This window comes from Balaenoptera musculus, chromosome 7 (assembly GCF_009873245.2).
Source record: "Balaenoptera musculus isolate JJ_BM4_2016_0621 chromosome 7, mBalMus1.pri.v3, whole genome shotgun sequence".
NCBI lineage: Eukaryota > Metazoa > Chordata > Mammalia > Artiodactyla > Balaenopteridae > Balaenoptera > Balaenoptera musculus.
In genome coordinates, this window is record NC_045791.1 from 113,063,958 (window position 1) to 113,082,697 (window position 18,740).

General features: G+C 47.8%; 1 protein-coding gene across 2 annotated transcripts in view; it reads left to right on the forward strand.

Moving 5' to 3' along the window:
• FARP2 (FERM, ARH/RhoGEF and pleckstrin domain protein 2) overlaps window positions 1-18,740 on the forward strand; it is an 89,723-nt gene that overhangs the window by 6,017 nt on the left and 64,966 nt on the right. For both annotated transcript variants that reach the window (XM_036858180.1, XM_036858179.1), the window contains exon 2: window positions 4,605-4,821. In XM_036858180.1, coding sequence (XP_036714075.1) covers window positions 4,633-4,821 — 189 coding nt within the window. In that variant the 5' untranslated portion in view covers window positions 4,605-4,632. The remainder of the gene's footprint in view (window positions 1-4,604; window positions 4,822-18,740) is intronic.

Here is an 18,740-nt window from a genome sequence, read left to right on the forward strand (position 1 = left end):
CCCTGGTGTTACTTCTGGGAACAGGTTATGTTACGTGGCAAAAGCACATCGACAAGGTTCCCTATGCGACATGACTGAACACTGTAGACTCAGGAAGCAGAGCCCAGCGCTGCCCTCCCAGCGCCTCCCCCTCCCCCTGCCCCCAGAGGCAGCTCTTTCCTTTAGGTTTTGGTTTACCCTCCAGGGTGGTGGTTTGAAAAATGCATGTGTTTACGGTCTTCCTCTTTTAACCAGAGTTAGCGCGCCATGTGCCTGCTTTGCACCTTGCTTTTATTCGCCTTCTCATCAAAGAAGCACGTAGAGAGCTTTTCCACGCGTGACAGAAATTTTAGCGGCTTCCACTGCTGTGGACAGTGGACTGCGCTTGTCTGGGGAGCCACGGGCTGATTTCCCAGCCGAGGGGGAGGCGACTCGAGGGCCACATCTGGGCTGGGCTCATGTCCCGGCTTTGTCGCTTCTGGGTTACGTGTTCTGTGGCAGAGCTTTGTTTTCTTTTTAATAGACCTGCTTTTTAGAGCAATTTTAAGGTCACAGCAAAGTCGAGTGGAAGTTTCACAGATTTCTCATATGCCCCCCGCCCCCAGACGTGCACAGTCTCCCCCCCTGTCCCCCCCGCCCCCCCGAGTGGTACCTTTGTTACAAACCTGCATTGACACATCATCACCCAAAGCCTTGGCAGACTTTTGAGCCGAATTTTTCCAACTTCGAGATGGAAATTATATGTCACGAGTTGGTTTTTAAATTTTTTATTAAATGAGAATACATAGGAGCCGAGTTTGTAGTAGGTAACACTAAATATCAGTGGCGGAAATTTGTATGTAGCCACCAGAAATATTTTTAGGAATGAAGACTGCAAATCATTTTGTTCACCTGGGAGGGAGAAGGGAACTGGAGTCCCTCGTAGGCGGCTGACTCTTGACGCCACTGATTCCCTCCAGATTTCTGGAGAGGGTCTCTGGCAGCAGCAGGGGAGTGAGCGGGGGCTAATGCCTGACGTTTAGGGCCTGCAGGACTGCGGGACGCGCTCTGGGGGTCTAGTCCAGTTTGCATATTCTTGCCTTTTTAATGTTTATTTATAAGCACACAGCAAAACAAAGTAATTTCTGTTAGGTTATAATTTATGTAAAGCAAATTCAGTGCATACATTTTTTCCTTTCGTTTTTTCCCATTGTAAGACTACAGGAAGCAATCGGGCTGTAGCAAGACTGTTGAATGAGCAGCTTCATGCTCCTGCAGGGAGGGGTCCCTTCTGCAGCTTGTTCTAAAATGAGACCATGATTAACTAACATTCACAGCACGGCAGTTACATTCAATTTTCCATTAAGTGTCTTCCTTTCTAAACTTTCTTAAACTTAAAGCTGAGTAATTATTAAATGGGTGGTTTAATGCCACATTGCTGTTGTGTAATAGCAAACAGAGCTTTCTTTGGAATATCAGCAGGAGGGTGCCCCATGGGGTCACTTCCTCTTAAGAGAACTTGTCTCCCTCGGATGAACCTCCGGGATCAGGCCGTCTCGTGGTCCGGGGTCTCAGCCTAAGCTGTGTGGGTGTCTTACTTTGACCAGGTGCAGATAACTAGGATGTAAGCGTGCTGCTCAGAAGGTGTACAAACCTGCAAAGGCTTCCTCTCAAGAGCCGTGTTTTAGAATTCCTTGAGCCAAGAAAATTGTTTTTTTTCATCTGTCTAACGTATCTTTTGTTCTTATGAGAGACGAAACAATGGTAAATTAAAAGTATGCTGGTTTAAATATATATATATTTTTTAATTTATTTATTTATTGTTTATGGGTGTGTTGGGGTCTTGTTTCTGTGCGAGGGCTTCTCTATTTGCGGCAAAGTGGGGGCCACTCTTCATCGCGATGCGCGGGCCTCTCACTATCGCGGCCTCCTTGTTGCGGAGCACAGGTTCCAGACGCGCAGGCTCAGTAGTTGTGGCTCACGGGCCTAGTTGCTCCGCGGCATGTGGGGATCTTCCCAGAACAGGGCTCGAACCCGTGTCCCCTGCATTTGGCACTTATATTCTCAACCACGTGCGCCACCAGGATAAGCCCTAAATATTTTTTACTATAAAATAACACAGATCAGAAAAACGCATTAATCAAATGTACAGATTAATGAATGAAGTGGACAGCTGTCCAGTGAAGCGATGGAACTGTGCCAGCCACACCCGGGAGACCCCTCCCCTGTGCCCTGCCCCCGGGGTCAGACCCCCCCACCAAGGGGACCACTGCCCTGACTGTTCTAGGAATAACCTCCTTGCAGTTCTTCTTGCAGTTTTCTCAGCCGGACGTGCCCCGCAAGACAGGTTAGTCTTGCTTGGTTTTTGTTTTTGTTTTGTTTTTTTAAAGTAGGCGTTTAGACATGACTTTCTTATAATAAGTAAAAGAGAAAGAACCTGAAGAAATTTTTTTCCATCTAAAATTATGAAGAAATATAAATGAGAATTTTACAATGGAATACACAACAGAAGTGACTCCTAAAAGTACATCTTGGTTGTATATATGTTTTCAGAATTGTAGCTCTACTTAAAAGGGAAAGGATCACTTTGGTGCCCAAAGTAAAACATCCCGTAGCTTGTTTCAGGAGAACCTCCTCTGGTGGTGGGTGTTGGGCGAGTGCTGTGAGCTGACCACGCTTTGCTCTCACCTGTGTACCACACCTGGGACCCTGAGAGGTGGGTCTTGACTTTCCTTAACATACACCCCTCTCTTCTGGCAGTAACTACTCAGGTTTGTGAGACTGGCATGAAAACGCTCACATTTATGCTCTCAGAACCTCATATGCCTCACGCTGAGTGTCGGCAGTGGCATAAACAGGGCTTTTCTGAAGTGTGCTTCCTGACTGCGGCCTGTGCAGTGCCTGTTCTTTGATGCCTGCGATGTTAATTAAGTAAATACTTAGCAAATGTTTACAGAATTAGTGACCGCTCCCGGGGGCATGCAGCCTGGAGAGAGAATTCTGAAGACGGTGGGTAACTGCCAACCTGGGCCACACGTGTGGCGCGGGAGATCCACGTGCCAGTCCGAGCAGGGGGTCAGCCCCGCTCGTTTGTGCATGAGGTGGGTCGGGAGCTGCATTTCGCAGAATGACACGTCGCCTCATCACTTTGCTCATGCTACGCACGTTTCACCTTTCCCGGGGGTTTTAGCTTTCTCATTTTCTCTTTGCTTGTTTGATAAGCCAGATGTGCCTGGAAATTCTCACGCAGATTATTGGGAAGGTCTTCGCTGAGTAGGGTTTAAGTAGGAGTTGCTTGGCAGTGGATCACTGAGAAGCTTTTCCATCTTAATTGAAGAGATAATAAGTTCATGAGTTGGTTTATCTTGATAACAAAATAAGCTCGAAAAAGAGGAAAAGGCCAGAGGACTCAGCAATTAAGTCGGCATGAAAGGGCACAGACTAGGAGTTTAGTGAGATTAATTCTCTAAAATATTTACTGCAAATTAGTAGAAGACTTTTTGAAGATGATTAAGCAAAATAAAATGATTTTCACAGCATCTGCATTCTTTCTTGATTAAACATCTGACATTTGTGTGGGCCATACTGCGTTTAACCATTAGGTATGTTTCTTTAAGTTGACTTTCATACATAAATACACGCATTTAAGAAGGAAATTGGCCATAAATAGAAGGTAACTATATTAATAAGGGCGACTGAAAGCACGGCAGTGTGACCAGGTTCTAGCGGGCGCTGAGCCTGTCCTGTGGTTGTTAAAAACAATGGCGTGATTGGCTCTGTTCAACTTGACAGCTAAGCACCGGAAACCCTTCCCCTGGCACGTTGAGGAGGGTTGAAAGGGCACGAGCGCCTGCCGGGGCAGCTCTCTGACCCTCGCAGACCCTCGGTGTCGTCATGGGTGAGGAGGGCGTGGGTGGTGGTGACCACAGGGGTATTGTGAGGACAGGGCAGAGCGGGTGCTGGGAAGGGTGGCCCGCGTGTGCTCCCCGTGACGTGTGCCAGGCTGTCACTCAGCGCCAGGTCTGAAGTTACCTCCTGAACCGCTGGCGGCCCCCGCTCCGGCCTGGTGACACAGCTTAGAAAAACCGGGGCGTGCAAAGCGGGCAGACAGCCTGGCTCTCTTCATCCACCTTCCTTGGCATTTTCCCCACCGTGTCGGCAGAGGTGGGGCCCGGGACCCACTTTGGCACCGTGCTGTGTGTACCCCTTTCCCTTTGCAGAAAAGCGCCCTCTGGGCACACACAGCGTGTGGTCAGCACGTGAATGTCCGGGCTGGTGGAGGGAGGAGGTGCGGGGCCTCCGGCTGGTCTGGGGAAAGAGCGCAGGCGGCTGTGGGCCTCCCCTCCCGCTGCCGCTGCCGGTGAGCAGAGGTGCTGCGGCTCCTCCACAGGGTCTGGGGTTAAAGGAGTTCCCGCACCGCCTGCTTGCGCGCCCGGCGGCAGCGGTGCTGGGCCTCTTGCTGGGTACGCTCACCAGTCGAGGTATGAGGAGAAGATGATCTTTCTAAACTCTTTATGTTGATGTAAGTTAAGACTCGTAGAAGTGCAGAAACAGTGCAGAGAATTCTTGTGTACCCGGTAATTTTCTTACGTTGTTCTAATATCGAAATAACTGGAGATAATTTGGGGGGTTTTTGTGTGTTTTAGTGCATTCCTCACTCTTAGCTGGTGAAGAATGGGGGAGCTGGAAGGAACCTACCGCGCCCTGCAGACCCCAGGGACACGCCTAGGCGCCCCGACCCCCGCGGGCGTCAGCACCCTCGAGCCTGGGCCGGGCCCCTCGGCGGCAGCGGCGTGGCCGGCGGCCAGGACGCCCGTCCGAGTGCAGCTGCTGGACGACTCCGTCGAGGTGTTTGGCGTTGAGGTAAGAAGCGTGATCCCTGGAGGCCTAGTTCCTCACGTTTTCTAGAAGTCGGGTATTATTTGGTATTATGTACCGAACTCCATTTTGCTGCTTAGACTTTGCCTGTTTATCGAGTCGCCCCCGAGTGGCTGGTAATAAAATCCTTGGGAACTCCGTCTGCGTTTCGCCTTTTAGGCTGGGGAGTGGTATTCTCCTGTCTTAAAGTTCTGATGTAACGTGGTCTTGACGTTCTTCTCTTTTGAGAGGCTAGCTGAGAGCTGTGCAGTGCAGACTGGAACCAGCTCGTCTGCACCCAGGTCCTGGTGGCCGAGCCGCTGGGTGAGGGCGCCCCTTAGCCTCACAGCGTGTCGTCGTCTGAATGTGAGGGTGACTCAGGTCCCCGCTTCCCAGGGTGGCTGGGGCGAGGGCGGAGCACTCAGCACACGAAGAGCCTGGCACCTGGCACAGCGCTCGCATAGGGCATGTCTTTCTAGCTCAGCAATAGGAACATTTTTATTGTGAAAATTCTCTAATAATAGATTGCACTGATCATGTTGGCAAAGACAATTGAATATAGCAAATGTTTGAAAACATCTTTTCGGATTTTCTAAATGGCAATAGAATGAATGTTCTTTTTAAAAATTACTTATTTTCATAAGTAATGCAGGAACATATTCTTTTTTCTAATATTTTTATATTGGTTTAAAATAATACCTTTGGAAGCGTCCCCTACTCTTAATGTCACAAAGTAAAGACGAGAGAATGAACTTAAACTTTAGCAGGAGGTTTATTTATGCTTGGAGAGAGGTCAAGGTGCTACACAGAAAATAGAAAGATGATTGAGGAGCTGTGGGCCCGGTGTGAAGAGGCCTAGAGGAAACCTTGAAGCTCCCCGGAGCCTGATTGCAGGATGCCTTGCCTGAGAAGGCGGAGGTGAGGAAGGAGGTGAGCACGGTCGGGGGGGAGCGGAGGGGAGAGGCCAGCTGGGGGGCTTGAGGAGTAGAGGTGCCCTCCTGCTTGGAGCCCAGGGTACACCTTGAGTGTTCGGTGGCAGGTATCTAGTGCCTAGATTCCTAGTGTCTGAACTCAGGGAACCCTGAATGCTTCTTTTAGGTCTTATTTGAGGAAGAAACCAGATGTCATTTCATCAGGGCAGTGGTAACTGGAGCTGGTAGGGCCTGTCTGTCCACCTTCACAAGTCGCTCCTGTGTTGCCAGAAGCAGCCTTTGCAGGGCAGGGAGTTGGGAACAGGCCACCTTTGAGCCCTGAAGCGGAGGTTGGGGGGGGGGGGGCTGGCTCTCAGTCCCTGTCTTAACCATACTCGGATGAGTCACCTGGAGAAACAGGTTAAAGGTCTGGGAATTAGCTGGGCTCTCAGGTCTCTTCCAGCCAAATGTTTGGAAGAATTTCCACCATGTAGCCATCCTATGATAAACACATTTGCTATGGTCTAGGCTTAAAAGAGGTTCAGATTTTTTGAAAGAAAGGAAGAAAGAAGAGAAAAGAAAAGAATTGCATTAGTTAGAGTTTACTTTTAGAGCATCTTTTTCTGGCCTGCTTAATGGTGTTCATCAACTAAACCTAGGACCAAAAAAGGAAAAAAGCACACATTTATTGTTGAGTCATAAATAAGATGTAATCCTTCTCTGAGAAATTCGCTTTTAAATCAGAGATAGCATTTTATAAACGTTCAGAATATAGAGAGTGTGTCAAAGTTTTAATAAATTGTGATTGTTGTTTCTTTTAACCAAATAGAACCATCATGTTTGGTATTTTGATATACCTGGCAGAGTTACCCGTAATTATAGAATCAAATTGCTGTTGTATATCCTGAGTTGGATAGGGTACTTTTTAAATTTTGCTACCCACTGATGCATACCTTTCAGGAGAAGTTAAAACTCAATGTATTTTTTTGTAAGTTGTATTCTATTTCTAAGTACCCTAGTCGTCTACAACTGTATCAGTTAGCTTTGCTGAGTAACACGTCACCCCCAAACCTGATAACTTAAAAGAGCAAATATTTAATATTTTCTGCATGTCTGAGTGTTGGCTTGGAGGTTCTTCTGGTCTGGGTGGGCTCAGAGTGCTGAGTGGTCTAGGATGGCCTCGCTCACATGTCTGGGGCCCCAACTGGAACCTCTCTCCGTGTGGGACCTCACTCTCCAGCGAGCTGGAGTGACCTTGTTCGCATGGTGATGGGAATGCGCTCGGGGGTGGCAGCTGTGAGGTCCCTGAGGTCTAGGCTTGTAATTCATGCGTGTACCTTCTACCGGATTTTACTGATCAAGAAGGCTGCCAGGCCAGCCTAGGTTCAGGGGGTGGAGAAGTACCCAGGAGTCTGTTTTCTTCAGGCTCTCACACAGCTGTTGCCAAGGATCAGGTGCGCAGTCCCTGGAAAGAAGCGGTCTGCGAAGCTCTGGTATCTGGTGTCAGCGGGCTGGGCGGGTTTGCCAGATGAAGCACTTTGTGGGGCCTCCTCCGGGAGGGGCTGCTGGAGAAGGTGCATTTGCCCTGCCCCCTCCTCCCCAGTGTCTCCCGTGGGCCACCGTTGCCAAGATCCGAGACGCAGAGCCCAGGCTGGGTCTCCCCGGGCCTGCCGCCCCTGCCCCACCATCCCTGGTCACTGATCTTATCTGTCGTTCCCCCGCCCGCCCTGTACAGTTGGACTGAGAGACACACTGTGGTTGGGTGACTTTCGCTGTGGGCCTGTGGGTGGTATAGACTTGAGGTGCCAGGCAGTGAGGTCCCGGGGCGCGTGGCCTCTGTTGGTGGCACAAAAGGCAGGTCTTGGGGAAGACGCCCCCGCCCCGGAGCTGGCCGGGCTTTCCTCCTGGAAGGCAGGTCCTGGGCGGCGAAGCTGCTTCCGTGTTTGGACCAGTGCCGGTAAGTGCGGTCGACCGAACGGAAGCGAGGGTGAGCTTGGGTAACATGCTTTCTTTAGGAGAGTTTTTAGTTTTTCCCTCTATGGCAGCGTCTTCTGATGTTAGGGATTCAGGTGTCGTGTTTTGTGTGTCTGGGGTTTTTTGGCCGTCCACACCTATCTTACGGTGTGCTGATTTGGTTTATTTTCTACTAAGTTTTCTGCAGTAGTATCTGCAGACTCGCAGGGTTGATGTGCTGATGTTACCTTCTGGTGCAGCCGGTGGCACCTGGCCCGGTGTGGCCTGTGTGGACTCCCCTGGTTGATACCGAAGGTTTATTCTTAGGGGAAGAAGTTGACGTTTAGTTATTTTTGAAACGGCGTCTTCTGCTGGTGCCCGTGGCTCTTCACAGGCGGGGTCTGTGGCTCGTCGTCTCCTGCTGCTTCAGCAGCTGAGGCTGCCCTCCCGCCGCCCTCGTTCCCTTCCTTCCGAGGGGTGAGCGCCATCCGCGAGCCGCCGGCTCCGTCTGTCTCCCACCCGCCAGGGCGGTGACGTGAGCTTTGCTTCCGCCAGCTCAGGCCCCACGATACCGGCCAGTGCTCTGAGAGCCAGAACCGCTGGCCACACGGGAGCCTTTTCCTTCTCTGGCTTTCTCTCTCGGTCTGCAGTCCTGCTGCCCCAGAGTCAAGGTGGCTGGAAGCTGGAAGCTGGGGTCTGTCTGCTTTTTCCTGAGCAGCGCTGAATACGCTGAAACTTTTTAGCAGCTTTATTGAGATATAACTCACATAACCGTACAGTCACCCACGTAAAGCGTACAATTCAGTGGTTTTTAACGTATTCACAGAAACGCAGAGCCGTCACGCCGGTCAGTTTTAGAACGTTTTCATCCCTCCCAGCGGGAAACCCCACGCCCTTTAGCTGTCGCCCTCGCACCCCAGCATCCTCCGTGCCCCCCCCCAGCTCTAAGCAAACCGTGACCTGGGTCCTGTTTCCACAGACCCCTTTCATCTGAGCAGGGTCGCACGTGGCTTTTTGTGACTGGCTTGTCACTTAGCGTGGTGTTTTAGGGCTTCATCCACGTTGTTTGACGTCTCAGCACTATTTTCCTTTTTGTTCCCCACTCGTCAGCTGGTGGACGTCCCACCTTTGGGCTGTTGCGAACATCGCTGCCGTAAACATTCGGGTACAGGTTTTGTGGGGACATGCGTTTCGCATGTCTTGGACAGACACCTGGGGGTGGGACTGCTGAGTCGTACAGCGACTGTGTGTGACCGTTTGGGGAACCGGCAGACTGCTTTCCAAAGCGGCCGCACCATTTATATCCACCAGCAACTTTATGAGGCTTCCAATTTCCCCACGTTCTCAACTACACTTACTATTCTTTGACTTTTTGATTCTAACCATCCTAGTGGGTTTCAAGTGGTATCTCGTTGTGGTTTGAGGTGAAATTTTTAAAATTTTTAAAGGTTTTCAGCCCAAAAATGTGAGAATTGTACCATTAAAAATTTATCTTTGGGGGTGGTTCCTTGGATAGATGATGAGTAATTGTGGAGTTAACCGTCTAGCTGTGGCCCAGTCACCACACGTGGAATGAACATTTCTACATGCCAGAGTTGTGAGGACCACAGAGAAAGCAGGCTGAGGGCAGGCGCTGGAGGCCCTGGGAACTGAAGCTGGTAGAGGGGTGGGAGCTGCCTTGTCAAAGTTTTTAAAACATCTTAAAGTTTCATTTAGAGTTGTCATGCAAATTTATAGAACTAGGAACTTTTACTGACACGTTTTATTTATTTATTTTTAAAAGATGTATTTGTTTGCTTGTTTATTTATTTGGGCTGTGCCGGGTCTTAGTTGCGGCACGCGGGATCTAGTTCCCCGACCAGGGATCGTGTTCCCCCTGCATTGGGAGCACGGAGTCTTACCCACTGGACCACCAGGGAAGTCCCCTGACAATTGTATTTTTAAATCAATATTTATCTCACTTGTAAGTACTAGCTGCCAATGTCTGTGATTTACTCTCATCCATGTAGATCATGTGCTTTAACAAACTTACGTTTATTATGATTATGTATGATAATGAAGCAAGATGTACTTTGTGGTTCTTTATATTGATTACTAGTTAAATTAAAATACTTCTGTTTTGTCTGGAAGGGCGCAAAGAAAGGGGGAGAAATCTGTCTGATGGATTCAGGGTGGAGCTTCAACTCTGTTTTATTTTAAGTGATGTTTGACATTTACTGATGGGATTTTTAACTCCCCCGAAGGTCAGTCAGTGACCAAGTTTTTGATCTAGTAAAACCATGATTTGTTTTCAGTTAATTAAATGAATTCTGTGGTTTTGAAATTAGAAATCTGACCTCAGCTCTGGGAAGCTTTTTTCTGAGCTGTAAGAGAAACCATCTGGAGGCCGTGTGTCAGCTCGATTGTCCTGCGTGCAAAGTCGGGGAGTCGAAAGCGTCCGGCTCCTTGCCCTGTACGTGTGAGCGGTCTCCGTGGTGCCCCGGGAGCGGCAGAGGGGCCGAGCTGGCGGTCCTGTCCTCCCTGGAGAGGCCTCCCCTCGACTGCAGAGGGCGCGGCGTTGGGGACGGGGCACGTACCTGCGTCGCTGACCATTCATGGCGGGTTTAGGAATGGACGTCACCTATAGCTTTCCTGTTATCTGGAGTCGGTATTGTGGAAAGAGTGATATTTAGTGATTGAAAGAACAGTCTGGGATGTGGTTTGGGTGGGGGAGACCTCACCCACGGGAGTGAATGTCATGCCTTTGCTGGCAGGTGTGATGGAGTTCTAATGAACATGAAGGTTGCTCACGTTCCCCCTTTTCTTAACATCCTCAAAAGTTTCAGAATGGGCTTTCTTTCTTTCTTTTTTTTAGAATTGCAAAAGCTTTAGCTTGAATATGTGGCAAGTAGGAGGACGGATTCTCAGCCATGAAGTCCCATGCTGGAGGACTTGAAGTTGCTATTCCAGTAAAAACTTAATGTTTTCTTTCTGGCCAGGAAGAAATAGCCAGAATTCCACGAAGTATCGTAGCCAGATGTTTGTCACTGCTCCTACATGAGCACCCTAAATATGGCAAAGAAACCGCCTTAGAGCTTATTTTGGTCTGATCTCAGAAGAAGAAGTTAGTAATTCAGCATCTGAAGTTTGGCGGTAATATAGGCTTTATATAAGAGCTCTGTGTGTCCCTAGTATATGCAGCAATTATGTGATTCTGCCCTAGGTTTTGAAACCTATTATTTTGTCTTGGAAAATTGATCTGTGTTTTGACCCTGAAGCCCAGGAATGTGGCAGGGTGGGACGAGGCAGAGGTGTGGACGTTTACCCAGCTGTGGTGTCGAAGCTCCAAAACACATGCACGCACACGCCTGCACACGCACATGCCTGTGGGTTGGCATGTACAGTCTATGTTGGATGACCCCGCGATGATGACCGGTGACAAATGGAAAAGAATCGGGAAATGTCACCGAGAGAAGACCCATCCCCACGGTTGTGTAATGGAAGACAGCAGACTTGTCTCAGGGTCCCAGCAGAGGGTCATAGAAAGGAAACTTGCCCATTGGGTTGTCTTGACTTGTAAGCTGTTTCCTGAGCCCTTAAGACACGTGACGGGCTCGTGTCATTGGCATCCCCAGCAGGACGCAGAGGCAGAGTGAGCCGCTGGGTGACGCAGCTGACCTGTGACCCCACCCCACCCCTCGGCTGTCTCTGGAACCCTTGCTCTTATCCACGTGATGCTCTCATTTACTACTCAGAAGGAATTTGGTTCTGTTGTCCTTTGTTCATAGGAGGCTAGAAGAGCTGACCTTGTACTTGTTGCACTGATTGGGCCCTTGAATCGCTGTTCCCGTTCAGTTTCCATCCCTTCCCAGAAATCTCCGATGCCTGCGCTCTTGGCCCAACTCCCCACAGGGAGGTGGCCCGCCTCGGAGTGATGCTGCCTGACCACCTCGGCCTCCCGGGCTCGCGCGCGCACCCCTCTCCCTGCAGCCGCGTGGGGCACGTTAGCACCAGGTTTTAAATCTCAGCCCCTCACCACCCGACGGCGTGAGGAAGGGCCTTGCTCCAAGTCTGGGAACGGCTTTGCTCAGGGGCCCCGTCCGGACGTGTGGCCAGAGTGGGGGAGCGGGGTGACGTCCGCGCCCGTCTGCTCCTGCGGGGGCCGCGTGGGCGGGGAGGCCAGAAAGGCCCGGAGTTCTCCTCTGCAGGCCTTCGCTCGGCTGCCCGACACACACCCCGTGTCCTGCCCCCCATATTGAGCCGTGTAGCCTGGCACACCCCAGGGCTTTCAGAACTTACTAGAATCTGTTCTGTTCGGTGGTGAACAGTGTCTGGGTGTTAGGAGCAGTGCTGCTGCGGATGTTCCTGTGTGTGTCGCCGTGTGCGCGTGCGCAGGTTTCTCTAGGGTGTGTCCCCAGCGTGGACTTTGTGGTTGTAGGATGTGCCCGTTTTCGCCCTGCCCAGGTACGTGGATTGTTCTGGAAACCCGTTAGACCGTCTCACGGGCCCTTCGTCCACACAGGACCACTGCCAGCCGTCCTCTGGGCCTGTGGCCTTTCTCCTGCTGCTTCCGTCCACGGGGGCTGCTGCCCAGTGCGGACCGCTGGTGGGCCTGGCCCCGGGGCCGTCTGCGTCCCGTCCTGATTCCTGTCCCCAGCCAGGTCATCCGAGAGCGCTGCCATCCTCCTGGTCCCCCCCACCCCCCGCAGCCTCCAGTGGGCCTTTCACACCTACTGCACATTTGGGTCACCAAGGCCACCTTTAAAACATGCCGTGCTGCTGAGGAATCCTCAGGTGATTCTGGGCAGGATGGGCGGCCGGGGTTCAGAGAAGAGCTGACGGGTTCTGGAATGTGTGCCCTCCCCCACCCCGGGCACTCTCTGTTGACCCATTCCTCCTGACCCTCATTTCTTCCCTCCGTCCATTCACTCAATCCCTGAACAAAACAAACACACCATCCCCTCCCCTCCCCTCCCCTCCCCTCCCCTCCCCCTCCTCCCCTCCCCTCCCCCCTCCCCCTCCCCTCCCCCAGAAGGTATGATGTTCCGCAAGACTTCCTCCAAGCTCCACTTTTCAGTGGAGCTTTGCTAGGTCGTAGCAGCCCCACAATTCATTTTCTGTCCTAAGAACCTAATTCTGTGTTACTGATCACTTTCAGTTAAAGAAAGTAACCAAGATTCTCCAGAAAGCTGGCTGGAGGATTACAGTTCTCTCTCTTCTTTCAAAGAGAGCATTCTGTGTTTTCACTTGCACTGTTTAATACACGTTTTTTCCAAAGTTTGTCTTACTGTTTCACAAGTAGCGTGTCCACCAGGATTAGCACTTGCACCAGCGCCGCGTCTGCTCCCTGGCAACACTGTGCCCCTGGCGAGGCTCTCGTGCAGCCGGCACCTCGGAGCCCAGCCAGGATGGCATGCAGGGTTCCTGATGCCGCCTGTTTGGGAGGGAGTTCAGCTGATTGATACAAATCACACGTGTCCCTTGTAAGAAAATGGAAGATGGGGAAGGCCTACAGCCAAGAATCACCACCCAGGAAACAGCCAAGCACAGTGTTCTGAATATCCTCCCAGCCTTCTATCTGTTCACATGTATTCATTAAACACACCTAGAATCAAACCACATACATTTGTAGTCTGTTTTTAAACTTAGCATACTGTTGAACATGTTTCTGTATACTTTCTCCTTAAATTTTTAATGACTACGTAGTTTTCTAGTTTTCAGTTTCTTTGTAATAAATCTTTATACACATTCTGGATTTTTCCCTTTAGATAAATATCTGGAGCTGGAGGTTCTGCGTCAGCGGGTGTTGTACGGCCCTCGGGGGGCCCCACAAAGGGCAGAAGCGCTTTACACCCCCCAGCAGCACCTATTATGGTTTTTAATAAAATCTCCAGTTTAATAGGCAGAAGTTATGTTTTTTAGACACAGTTTTATCAGACTTAACTATTTTGGTTTTGTTTTGAGGGGTTTTGTGTGTGTGTGTTTGCTTTACTTTTTTTTTTTTTTTTTTTTTTTCGGTAAAATACATGCAAGAGAGATTTACCACGTTGACCACTCTTCAGTGCGCAGCTCAGTGGCACTAAATCCAGTCTCGTCGTTGTGCAGCCATCACCACCGTCCATCCCTGTCACTCTTCATCTTGTAAAATTGAAGCTCTGTCCCCGTGAAACACTGACCCACCCCCAGCCCCTGGCACCCACCATCCTACTGTCTCTGTGGTTCTTCTCCTCTGAGTACCTCATATAAGTGGAATCACACAGTATTTGTTCTTGAGCGAGTGGCTTATTTCACTCAGCACCGTGGTGTCGAGGTTCTCTCGTGTTGCAGCCTGTGTCAGAACTTCCTTTTCAAGGTGAATGATGTCCCACTGTATGGATGGCCCACATTTTGCTTAGCCCTTCAAATGCTGAGGGGCAGATGGGTTGCTTCCACGTTTTGGCTCTTGTGAGTAGTGCTGCTGTGAACATGGGTGTACAGACATCTCCTCGAGACTCTGCTTTCTTTTTGTTTGGGTGTATACCCAGTAGTGGGATTGCTTAATCACGTGGTCTATTTTAATTTTTTGAGGAAGCTCCATACTGTTTTCCACAGTGACTGTACCATTTTGCATTCTCACCAACAGTGCGTGAGGTTTCTAATTTCTCCACATCCTAGCCAACACTCGTTATTTTCTTTTCTTTTTCTTTCTTTCTTTTTTTTTTTTTGATAGCAGCTATCCTGATGGGTGTGGGGTGGTATCTCACTGCGGTTTTGATTGGCATTTTCCTGATGGTCAGTGATGTTGAGCATCTTTTCGTGGGCTTATTTGTATATATATTTTTTCTTTGGAGAAATATCTATCCAGGTCCTTTGCCCATTTTTGAATTGAGTTGTTTGGTTTTTTTGTTAAGTTTTAAAAGTTCTCTACGTATCCTGGATCTTAACCCCTTATTAAATATGCAATTTGCAAATTTTTCTACATCATATTAGAAGTTAAAAAAAATAGGAAGTTGAGAGTAAGTATATGGTATTTGAAGTGAAAAGAAAAAGCCAGGGGATGCTGGAGACATCACAGAAAGTGGCAACTTACAGTGGAGAAAAGGACAGAAAGTTTATGGCAAACACAGTCAGGGATTGGACACCTGGACAGGCCGTTGGTGTGGGTTTGTGCCGCGCTCCGCGACCCCGTGACTCTCGGGGGCAGGTGTTTCCCAGCACCTGGGATGCTCTGGGCACCGCTGTGGAAGCCGGGCCGGGATGCCAGGTGAGCCCAGCCTTCTTGCTGCTTATGCTGCAGTAGACGCTCGAGGATAAACCAGGGAAAGCAGAGCCCTTAGTGCTCAGGAGAGAAACAAAGCAGGCAGGGGCGGAGTGTGGGTGCACCCTTAGGCAGGAAGGGGTGGGGATGGACCGGCGCGTGCAGGGGGTGCAGACCCAGAGCCGGGCATGTGGGCGGGAGGAGAGGGGACGCAGGGGGTGGGTCCCCGGGGAGGCCCTGGCCCTCCTGCGCTCGGGCCCCTCGCGGCGAGACGCACGTGCCAGCCATGTCAGCTGTTGCCCGAGGAGGCCGCTTTAAACTCTCCTATCCTCGACTCCTGGGTCACAGGAATTATGGGCTTTTATTTTCAGCGAGATTTTGACTAGTCTTTAAAGAGAAACATGAAAAACATCTGTAGGTGCTTCCAAACTGTTGTTACTGGAATGCTTTGGAATGTCCTTTGCACATGTGTTATGCTTTTGTGTGTGTAATTTTGTAGTTTATGTAACACGGCTTCATTTTGCCACCGTGGCAGAGAGGATCCCGGCCCTTACTTGAGGGCTTTTTCTGGTGACAGTGAAAATCAGAAAGAAATGTTTTCCTGCTCGGCTCTTGGTCTCAAACCCCTGCCTGGGACTGAGCCTTCTTCAGAAGTTCCCGTGTAGACTTCTGTCATAGCTTCACTGTCGAGCCTAAAATATCTTTTTCTAAAATAAATTTAACATTACTGATTATGAAAGGTACATTCTTTCTTACTGTTCTCTTTTTAGATATTTATAATGTTTCCTCATATATTTTTTGCATTTGTTTAATCCAATAATATGTGGCCTTATGCTTTTTTGCATGTTTTGATATTTGAATCTGATAAAGTTAGATTTTTGTAGCCAAAGAAAAGCCTTTTTTTTTTCCCCTATTAAAGTAATTTTCAGTTAAGACAACTCAGAATGACTTTAAGGCTCTAGACATTGCTCTCCTTCTGGAAATTATGTTGGAACATGGACTCTTAAATCAGGCATACTAAATCAAGGATAGTCAGCTTTATAGCTGTTTGCTTCTGGCTCTGATTTACATCAATCCTATGTCTTTTAAAACCGTATAAAATAGGAGAAACATATCCTAAATGTAGCGAGGAATCCAAATTATGAAATGAAACTATAAATTTTACATAAGTACTGAGATAAAATTTAACTTGTTAGCATATTAACATAAAGACATAATAAAAAAAGACATCTTGAGAGACTTTGATACACTCTTGCTGAGAACACAGGCTTCTACAAAGGGTCTTCAATTTTTCCTTATTTAGTGGAATCAGATTAGGAGACACCTAAGAGCACTAGAGGAGGGCAAACTTGTTTTGGAAAATTGTTGCTGTAAGTTCTGGAAAACCAAAGTTTGTTTGTTTTTGTTTTTTTAATTTTTATTTATTTTATTTTTTATTTTTGGCTGTGCTGGGTCTTCGTTGCTGCGCACGGGCTTTCTCTAGTTGCGGTGAGCGGGGGCTACTCTTCGTTGCGGTGCACGGGCTTCTCATTGCAGTGGCTTCTCTTGTTGCAGAGCACGGGCTCTAGGCACACAGGCTTCAGTAGTTGTGGCACACGGGCTCAGTAGTTGTGGCTCACGGGCTCTAGAGCGCAGGCCCAGCAGCTGTGGCGCACGGGCTTAGCTGCTCTGCGGCACGTGGGATCTTCCCAGACCAGGGCTCGAACCCGTGTCCCCTGCATTGGCAGGCGGATTCCCAACCACTGCGCCACCAGGGAAGTCCCCCAAAGTTTTTATTGCTGCAAATTTTCTACAGTTTAGAAACTGATGCTGTTATTTTTAATTATTCAAGTCAACTGACTTTATAAAGTTATAGTATTTCATGTTGATTTTTTTTTTGCTTTTTCACTGTAGAAAACTTTTTATGTATTTTTTTCAAATGATAAGATTAATACATGCTCACAGTAAAAAATTCAGTCAGTCAGTACAGAGGAAAAAAGTTAAATGTATTATTCTCCTACACCCAGAAATAACGTGTTTGACATTTTGGTCATGCTACCCGTTTAATCTTCCAGACGGTCGGCCGTGTGTGTGCACGTGGGGTGCAGGCTCGCCGTCCACGTCACACGCCGTCCACCTGATCACGTAAGCACGTCCCAACGTTCACGAGTTTACCTGTTTCTCTTTTTACCTCCTGTAGTTTCTGTGTTATGAATCTTGACACCATGTGAATTGGTACCAAGATATTCGTTGTAATATGCTGATGGGCATAGCACTGTTTTCCTCTTATAAAATGTGTACTTTTTTTTGGTCTCAGTTGCCTTTTTGGCCTAAATTCAACCATGTATTCTATAAAGTTCATGTTCCCTTACTTTTTGTTGTTGTTGTTTGCCATATTCGTGATTCAACCATGTCATTCTTTTATTTTCAACCTTTCTGTATCATTTGCTTCAGCTGTGTTTCTTATGTACAACCCAATGGCCAACACTGAGTGTTTACCACATTCTGAGTGCTGTTCAAAAGCACTTTGCATGTATTATTTAATTTCCTCCTTAACCATTAGCAGCATTATTATTAGTTTTGTATTATAATTGAGAAAACTGAGATACAGGGAATTTTTAAAACTTACCCAGTACTGGAAGTTCCAGCCAGGACAATTAGGAAAAAAAGGAAAAGAGTAAGAAAAAATGAAATAAAAGGAATCCGTATTGGAAAGGAAGAAGTGAAACTATCTCTTATTTACAGATGACATTATGATGTATATGGAAAATCCTAAGGAATCTACAAAAAAAAAAAAAAAAACTATTGGAACTATTAAACAAATTCAACAAAGCCACAGGATACAAGATCAATATACAAATATCAATTTGTATTTCAATACACTAGCAATGTACAATCCCAAAATAAAATTAAGAAAACAATTCCATTTACAGTGGCATCAAAAAAGAATAAAATACTTGGGAACAAATTTAACGAAAGAACCTCAGGGGCTTCCCTGGTGGCTCAGTGGTTGAGAATCTGCCTGCCAGTGCAGGGGACACGGGTTCGAGCCCTGGTCTGGGAAGATCCCACATGCCGCGGAGCAACTAGGCCCGTGAGCTACAACTATTGAGCCTGCGCATCTGGAGCCTGTGCTCCGCAACAAGAGAGGCCGCGATAGTGAGAGGCCCGCGCACCGCGATGAAGAGTGGTCCCCGCTCGCCACAACTAGAGAAAGCCCTCGCACAGAAACGAAGACCCAACACAGCCAAAAATAAATAAATAAATAAATAAATAAATAAAATTTTTAAAAAAGAACCTCAAAATTTATATGCTCCCTGGTAGTCAACTACTAATTTCTTGAAGGGGAAATTTGTAGTTTTAACCCATAAAAAGAGAGTTTTGAAAAGCCAGTTAGTCACCTGTAGATTTTGAATGAAACTTTTTATTTATGGGAAAAAAATTCCAAAGGGAATAGCCTAGAAAGGTCTTTTCTTTTCTCCTTTGCAGTATAATTATAAAAATAATTGCAAATTCTCAAGCACAGTAAAATTCTAATTAAATTACAATTCACTGATTTTTTTATTTATATGGTCAAATTATCCTCCCTTTTGTATTGTCCATCCATTTTCCTATGTTTTAAAACTTAAACCACAGTTGTAGAGTATTTACGTTGAATCCAGCTACAAAGATATTAACTATTTTTTACATTGCATTTTTTCCTAAAAACTAAACACAATAATATAGGTAAAGTCCTAAAATAATTGAATCTCTTACATTTGTCTCCTAGAAGTACTGATTTGTGATAGAACCAGATTTTATGTTCTCTGAAAAGCTCCATTAATTAGGGGGGGAAATGCCTACATGCTACTAAAAACAAATTCAAT